Source organism: Octopus sinensis, linkage group LG3, assembly GCF_006345805.1.
Source record: "Octopus sinensis linkage group LG3, ASM634580v1, whole genome shotgun sequence".
Lineage (NCBI taxonomy): Eukaryota > Metazoa > Mollusca > Cephalopoda > Octopoda > Octopodidae > Octopus > Octopus sinensis.
In genome coordinates, this window is record NC_042999.1 from 125822038 (window position 1) to 125831497 (window position 9460).

At 31.5% G+C, this 9460-nt stretch overlaps 1 protein-coding gene across 2 annotated transcripts in view; it reads left to right on the top strand.

The window, feature by feature from the left end:
- LOC115209754 (ataxin-10-like) overlaps positions 1–5663 on the top strand; it is a 61366-nt gene extending 55703 nt beyond the window's left edge. The window contains exons 10-12 of one of the 2 annotated variants that reach the window (XM_029778265.2): positions 3051–3226; positions 5116–5179; positions 5381–5663. In XM_029778265.2, coding sequence (XP_029634125.1) covers positions 3051–3226; positions 5116–5179; positions 5381–5496 — 356 coding nt within the window. In that variant the 3' untranslated portion in view covers positions 5497–5663. The remainder of the gene's footprint in view (positions 1–3050; positions 3227–5115; positions 5180–5380) is intronic. The other variant, XM_029778266.2, reaches the window with a different exon arrangement.
- The last annotated feature ends 3797 nt before the right edge of the window (positions 5664–9460 follow it).

Genomic DNA, 9460 nt, shown 5'->3' on the forward strand with positions numbered 1-9460 from the left:
TCACAACTCATTTCTACAACTGAGTGAACAGGAACATCATGAAATATAGTGTCTTGCTCAAGAACACAGCACATGGCCGGTTCATGAATCAAACCTACAACCTTGCAATTGTAAGCTCAATGCCCTAACCACTGAGCCATGTGCCTTCACTTATATATGGTAATAATTTAATTATGTATTGTGCACTTTTGTTTTGTTATGTGCATGATCCCCTGGTTTCTGGGAAAATTGTTTTGCATCAGACTGGTACATACTGCAAACAAGTTTGGGGATCATTGTTCTAGATGACAAAAAAAGTTGACAATAATTAGAAACCTAAAGACAATCCATTCTCTTGTTACATCAGAATGAAAAATTATCACTGGTGTTGGTGCAGGCTGTTGTTGTATGGTTGTATTGTTTTTTGTTAATATCAGGAGATTCAGCAGCTTCCTGATGTTGTTGAGTTGACCTGATGAGATTTAATTAAGCAGACTTATGATATAAAACAGCTGATTGAATGCTTAACACTAAATGAAATGTATAGTTATAAGGTTTGGTCAGATGGTCATAATTTTAGCTAGGCTTTCCAGTTTTTGAAGGAAGTAGTATCTCGACAGTTAACAACTGATGCGGGTAGTTTATTCCATGCTACAGCAATTCTGAGCGTGAAAAAATGTTTCCAACAGTCATTGGTGCTCTGTTGTTTTTTGATTTTAGAAGGATGTCCATGAGTGTTTGTTATATGGAATTCAAAAAGGTGTCTAAGGTGTTGGAAAGATGGTGGATAATCTTGTTTATGATAAACTTTATTTTACATTTCTTACCCACAAGGGATTATGTTCAATCTTTAGCATACTGCTGTATGTCTTCTCAAACCACGATCACAGGAAAAGTTGTTAAAGAATTATCAACAAAAACAAAGCTGATAAATATGCACAGGTGTTGCAAATTACGTTTAATTACCAATAAACATCAGCTTGGATGACACTTTACTCAACCTTGTAAATATGGCCTGGACCATGATTACCAGCATGTACGTCAGACTTCAAAAAATAGTTAACCATTTAATGATTTTAGTAAATTTATACAGAAAAAGTATGCATTATACTGTTCAACATAAATAAAAATCAACTTCATTATATTTAACCCTTTTGATACTAACCTGGCTGAAAAATGTTTGGTTCATAAGACCAACCTGATCATAGCCGACCGAGAGTACCCATTGTTATTTAAATGTAAATTTAAGCACAAATCTCATTAGTACATTTGTGAAAATATGTGATTTCACTTTGTAAATAGTCGAGTTATAGTATCCAACATTGCTTGACGTGATATCTGAACTCAGTGAATTTTGGGAGATTTTTTCCCACATTTTTTTGGCATCGATTGTTTTTTCAACTTTGAAAATGGATAGGAGTTTCATGCTATCAATTTAAAGGTTTTTCAATGGAAAATATCGAGATATTGAGAAAAAGAATGAATGAGGTACAAAGCACGTGGTGTACAAGAATGAATAGGATATTTCTGTATCCGAAACCGAAAGCAGCGATTCTGAAGAAACAAAGCGGCGATAACGACAGCAAAGATGACTTTACATCAGAATGAAGTAAAAACTTTAAAAATGTTATTAGCAATTTTTCTGAGGAGATGGGGTCTATCCATAATCTTTCTTAGGAAGTGAAACCATTAAACTTTAATTTTTTTCAGTATGCTTGTTTGAAGTGATCACTGTGGAAACAAACTGTTACGCAGAATGTAAGCAAACAGTATATGCCAGGAAAGCCCACGAAATGGGGGATCACAGTTTGGAAAATTTGTGAAGAAAATACTGGGTACTGCTGTGGATTTAGTTTTTATACAGGGAAAATAATGTTAGTCAACATGGCCTAGGGTATGATGTGGTCTGGAATTTATCACTTCCATACCATAAAACCAGGGCCGTATATTATTTTTTGACCGTTTTTTTTTTTTTTTTTTTTTAGTTCGGTCAAACTTGCTGTGGATTTAGGTGGATTCCAGTATTTCAGTTTATTTCACCTTTATGGTACACCTGTTCTGTTGTGCATTAAATTCAACTGATAATCTAATGATGTGTACAATTCTATATCAAAATGTTGCATACCCAATTGAATATTAGCTAATGATTAATTTTCTATGGTGATGTTTAAACAAAATTTTAATATTTTTACCTTTTGCTCAGTTTACCTGGATTTACCTGTAATTAGAGTCACTTTGAGACAAAAGTTATGCAATAGAATTAACTGGGTTTAAATCTTTGTGGGATATCTAGATGAATTTAGACATTTTCATCCGCTTAACTCTTTAGCATTTAATCCAGCCATATCTGGCCAAAATATTCTACCTGTTTTATGTTTAAACTGGCCAGATCCAGCTTCTCACACTTATACTGCAATGTTATTCTAAAAATAAACAATCACATCATTGAAATCTCAAAACTACAAGATAAGCCACAATTAATTAATGACAATGTGAATAAATAAGCATTACATTTAGCAGTAATCTGAATGTTAAAGGAGTTAAATCTCTTGAATGTTTCATGGTTAAGCATATTTGCTGTTATCGCCAGTCAACATGAAATTTGCAGAGGATGCCTTATATGTTAAAATAACTGAAGGTTGTTATGAAGTTAATGATGGACTCCCCCTTTGAAGACTATATGAGTATTCAGCTTTTGCTGAATGACCTGCACAAATGATTTGTTTATAGTGATCAAATTAATGTGCTATACATGAGCTGACTCCCTCTATTAAATCGACTTTGAACAGATGAATAGTGTACTACATGTCAGGTGTCAAAGTGATCGCAGAGCAACATGAGATGGTGTTTTGCTCAAGAACACAACACAGAACTCTGTCTAGGAATTGAAATCACAATCTTGCGATTGTGAGTGCAACACTCTAACCACTAGGCTATGTGCCTTTACTACAAAGTTAATACATGTACATCAAATGTAATAACACCTATGATGAACATACGAGTGTTGAAGTCGGGATGTATTTGTGTGATCATGTCTTATGTTTACATATCATTATTTGTCACCTTATTAGAACTTCTGCAGAGTATAAGTGAAGTTGGTCAAGATGCCACTAGCATATTTGCTCCTGTTAACAAAGCAAAGGATATGGAGAGAGTGGACACCCAGCACCCGTCGTATGGTATCAAGAGAGATCTTATCCGTCTTATTGGAAACATGGTTTATAGAAATAAGGCCAACCAAGACAAGGTAAGTCCTGGAATTAAATAATGATTTGTGTTCCAATGGTTTATAGAAGACAGATTACAGATACTGTTTAAGCCCCTGGACAACCTTATCTAAGCAGACTTATGAACAAAGACTTTTGAACTCAAACCATTTTGTCTGTTTATTTTCAGATGTTTCAAATTTATCACCATGCTAACTGATGTGTGTTGTCTTTTTTTTTAAGTGGTAGCATGTGATTTGATGGATATTTGGATGCTTTTTCTAACAGGTTTTATGATCACATAGAGCTACCTTTGTTGGCTTCTACAATTTAGCAGTTTTGTGATGAAGGTACTGCAAGGTGGTGCATTGTTAGAGCTTTGGAAAAATACCTTGCAGTATTTGTTCTAGTTCTTGATGTTCTGAGTTCAAATCCTACTGAAGTCAACTTTCCCTTTCACTCTTCTGGAGTTGATAGAACAAATACAAATATTGGGGTTTATGTAATCAACTGTTCCTTCTCTTCAAATTTCTGGTCTTATACTTATGTTTGCCTCTTATCTTCCTTGCAATCAATAACATGAAATATCAATCAAGTATTGGGGTTGAACTAATAAAGCAGTTCACTTCCTTCAAAATTACCAGCCTTTTGACAAAATGAAATCATTAAAGGTGATTGATTGGTGGAAGCATTAGCACATTGGATAAAATATCTGGTGATATTTGTTCTGGTACTTTACATTTTGAGTTCAAATCCTACTTCAGACAACTTTGCCTTTTATCATTTCAGCAGCAATAAAACTGCAATCAAGTACTGGGGATGATGGTATTGACTAACCCCCCACACACCATCCTCTCAAATTTGTTGGCCTTAATGTGCTATACATTATTATTATTATTATTGTTACCATTATTATTATTATTATCATTATTGAATGAGAGAGCAATGCATGCTATCAAAGTGATACTAGGGTACAAATATATGAAGCCCAATATACCCATCATGACTACCTGTCTGATAAGAGTACACCAGGCATATGCATTGTGATCATATGTGTGTGACATGGTGATCTCATATCAAGATAAATAGTGCATGAACTTGCAGGTGGGGGTCCAATTAGAATTTTCTTCAGGTTGAGTTGCCCATCCTGTTCCAAAAGTTCATGAATAAGGTTTGTTTATGTATGATGAATGAAACACCCATGTTTCTGCAGGTGAATCATTCGAACCCCAAAGAATTCCATCCAGCGCACAAAATAATGGGGGGATGCTAGGAACGTGGTCTGAGTGTTAAGTGGGCAGCAGCCTGAAAAAGTTTGGGAACCACTGGTTTATGGTTTGTAAAATGTTACCTTTATCTATAATAATAAAAGCGAAATTCTGTCTGCCTGTATCTCAGTCTACATTTGCTCAACAGAGACATACCCTTTTGGAATCAGGATGACTCTGGGATTGAAAGTGTGCCCTTCCTTTGTTTCTTGAACATCCAGCATTGAAATCTGATTTAAAAGCATTTCGGTTGCTATTTCTAGCAGGTAAAGTTTGGCTGATTCATGCCATCTTGGTTGGCATTTGTCAGATGATGTCAGAGATCAAGGGGGAGATAAATGACATTTGCTTAATTGATTTTACATCAAAGTAAGAACTTTGGGACAAATTGACCAACAGTTGGAATTCAACTTGGGACTGGAACAATAGAATGACTGCATTGCAAAATTCTTATTAGTCCTTAACCTCTGACCAGACACCACTTGGGCATATAGTCATAATAGACATATTATAGTCATGCTATTTAGCTCACTTTAGTTTTGGGCAGCAGGAGTTAGCATAAAAGTCTGTATGGAGTGCAGTTTTTACACTGGTTTTTACACTGTTTTTTACACTGGTTTTTAATAAAAAAAGCTGTTCTAAAATGTAGCTTTTACTTCTAGGTCAGAGAACTGAATGGAATCCCATTGATTTTGAACCAAACCAATATTGATGGTAGAAATCCTTGTATCCTTTCATTTATTATTTATTTTACTTGTTATTTATAGCTTCATTTACGTCTTAATATCTTCATTAAAATTAATAGTTTTGTTCGTTTATTTAGAAATTTTTGTTTCTATTTTGTCCTTTTTATTATTTTTTTTCCTGTTGACCATTTTGAATAATATTTTGTAATCTGTCTTTGTTCCTTAACATCTTCACTCACAGTTATCACACAATGGTCTATTCTTGCCATTCATAATTTGTGTGAGGATAATGAAACCAATAAAGTTGCCGTTGCTTCGATAAGGCCTGAAGCACAATCAGTCAACAAAGTAACTTAGTCCATTTCCAGAAAACTGCCTTTTTTTTTTATCTGCAATCATCTTTGCTGACACATTGCATTTCTCCACTCACAATTTGAAAGCTCAATGCAAACTATATATACACTTATGCAAGTATACATACATATATATATATGCAAATATGCATGTATGTATATAATATATATATGCAAGTGTGTGTGTATATACATACATATATATATATATATTATATATATATATATATATATATATATATATACATACATACATATATACACACACACACATGTATGTAAAATTAAAGAAATAGGATTCATGCTTTCTAACTATCTCCTAACTCTCAATTTTCTTTTCTGTCATTCTTTCTCTCTCTGGATATTTATTAAAATTTATTGAATTGCTAAAGGCCATTATATCATTCCCTTAGTTTTTGAAAATTCATTGCAAAAAAAAAAAGAATTCTTTTTAATTTAATGTATTAGTATTATCTTCTACTCATGATTGGTCTTATAAGGGTTAATCTCACTCTCCTTCATATTCCATCAAAGTTATATATATATATTAGAAGGTTTGGAGATGATGTACAAGTATTATATATTAGAAGAAATGAGGTACTCAGAAATCCGGATGGTTTTATATTTACAGACATTTATTAGTATGTTACATGTTTTTATACATCATATATCATATAACTGCGCTTTCATCCATTCTAGTGGAATCTTCAAATTGAACTATCCAATTTTAAGACTCCACTAGAATGGACGAAAGCGCTAATATATGATATATGATGTATAAAAGCATGTAACATATTAATAAATATCTGTAAATATAAAACCATCCGGATTTCTGAGTACCTCATTTCTTCTAATATATATATATATATATTTATGTAAATAACTAGAAATGGCTCTGACAAAAGTAGCATTAATTTTTTTAGGTTGTTCAATTTTTCTCAACTGATCAGCAAACCAGTTGAAGAAACCTATCAGTAACTTAGCTATAATGCCTACCGTAAACAGCTGTAAGCCAAATTTACACTAAAAAAAAAAAAAATGTAATGACCATTATTTAAAACAGTTTGATTTGGATTCTGTGTTACTTGAAATTTCAAAGGCCAGTGAAAATCTAAACCAAATTGTTTTGAACAATACATGTAACTCCCAATAAATGCATTGAGTGCCCATTCTTTCATTTGTCCACTCTCTCGTATGTATATACATAAAACTGTATTTCTGAAGTAAGGTATAAAAGGAAATATTGGCTGTTGTTACTAAGAATGTGATACAGAAATCAAAAACACAGTATTTAGAAATGTGACTATTCGTACTAATAACATAAATACTTTGGGAATAGAGGAATTTACTAGTTTTATAAGTAGACAAAATAAATTTTACTGATCATTTAGAAGAATAAAGTGGAAATCATCTAATATAAATATCTTATAGTGGTATGTATCCTCTTAGAGCTTTCATTCTTGTTTAAGGACCACAAAATCTCTTTTGTTGGAATCTAATATATACAATATAGAGGTTTTCTCTTGTTTTTTTTTTTTGTCATGTTACTGCCTTAATGAAACTCAGTTTATTTCTTCAAATTTATTTTTGTTTTTAACCCCCTGCCACACACATGTATCAGAAGCAGTATTAGGCTAAAATGGCCATCAGTGTATCATACTTAATGTCCATAAGAGATTTTATCCTAAGATGAATACTGTAATAAGTTTACCTTTTTTTGCATTGTGTTTGCAAGTGTGATACAAGATATGAAGATGTGTGTAGTTTTTTTTTTCCAAATTGAAAAAGGGGATAAAATTTAAATTTAAAGAAAATATGAATTTAAGCTGGTTACTACTTTTTGAAAATGCTTTATTTCTTGGTTTTAGTGTTTTCAAATCTTGAAAAATTGTACTAACTTCAAAATATATGTGTCTGTCTCATCCACTTCTAAATTACAAAAATTAAAATTTTATCAGTAGTTATGTATGTGTGCCTGTGTGCATACATATGATCTATGTATATGTGTGTGTGTGTATATATATCTATGTATAAACACTTGAATGCTTGTGAGTACATGTATACTCACACACATTTATATTTATATGTGTGTTTAATATATATATATATACATACACATATACAGGCAGGCAAGCACCTCCTGCATGATGAAGTGTTGTATTCATAAGAATCTTAATGTAATGAGTCAATGCAAAATCTATTTTCCTGTTAACTGTCATGTTTTACACAAATTAATGTGTAAAATAGGTTTCCTATTAGAGGAGGTATCAAACTTTTCATGAATACAACTCTTCTATAACCAGTGTGTTTGTGTGTGTGTGTGTATGTGTGTTTTTGTACATGTATGAACATGTGTATTTTGTATTGGCCCAGTATGATTACTGCTGAATATCTGAAAACAATAAAAACAATATATGAGAGAGGAGGGAGAAAGAAGTGTGACTTAAAACAAAAGGCTTTAATCATTTTTATCCAGTTTCCACAAATAGTGACACTGCAATACATATTAGAGTATTTTTTGTTTTTAAATATTCTTGAGCACCTATTTATAGCTCAGTAATACAGTTCATTATTTTTTATTGTTCACTTTTTATAAGCTTGCTTTTGTAATTATATACAAATATTGTTGCACTTTTATACAAATAGCATTGAATTTAAGATCTGAGAAATTGTTTATATTTGAGGACACATATATTTCAGCAAAGTTTGTGCAATGCTCTCCTCTCTTCACTTTTTTAAAAATCCTATTGCTACCCAATGGGCTCCAAAATATGGATTGCTTATCTTTTTATATTTTATTCATGCTGTTTATCTTTATGAAAAACAATAACAAAATGGTAGTTGCATTTATAATGTGAGATGATAATTTGACCAAAAAAGTATTCCATCCAAAATATTATGTAATCCATGTTTTCATTGTTTGTATTAGTTTTGTGTGTGTCTATTTACATACATATATACATACATGTATGCATGTATATATATATATATAGAGAGAGAGAGAGAGAGAGATAAGTATACATTACATACATATATGTATATAAGTATGCATGTATATACAGACATTCATGTATGTATATACAAACATGTGTTTGCGTATGTATGTATGTATATATATATATATATATATATATATATATATATATATATATATATCATACCGAATGTAAACAGTTCTGTTTCTGCTTTCTCAAATTTCTTTGTTTTTGTCATGTTACTAAGCATTTTCCCTTTTTTTTGTTCTTCATATATTATTGCACTCTCTTCCCCATCTCACAACACCCCTGCACTCCAAGAAACCTGAGTCTTTCATTTTTTTTCTAATATTTAAAAATTAAATAAAAGAAAGAAAACACTTTTTTATGATCAAAATGGAAAATATAAAAAAAATACCAGTAATCCGGCCAAATTAGTAGCTAAAAATAAAGTGTACCATCTATTTTATCGAATGTATTTGTTTATTAGTCATTTACAACACTACTACTTGCAGTATTTAATAATTTTCAATAGCTATTATCATTATTTTCATAATAGTAATAGTAATATTAAACATATTATGAAGAATCACTTCTAAGCAAAGTATGTTTTAAGATTTAAAAAAAAAAAAAAAAAACCAAAAGAAAAAAAAACTACCCCTCAAAAATCCATAGAACTTTTTCAAGTTTTCAAACCACTAGTCTGCAATACTGCAGACTAGTGATTTTGATTTTGTTTCGAAAGTGAGGTGAGTGTACAGCATTGATAAACAGCAAAAACTGTGAAATACTGTTATTGCTGGTCTTGTCTTTCCTTCTGGGGCTAATTCATTTCATCTAGCTCTGAAAAATACTGTTTTTTAACACTATATATCTTTAAAGGGATCTTTCTTGAATGAAAAACTACAGCTCCTGGCATTTAAACAACATACATACATTATGTTGTATTAATAATGTATTTCTAGTATCTTAACTGTTTAGGCCATTACTGTT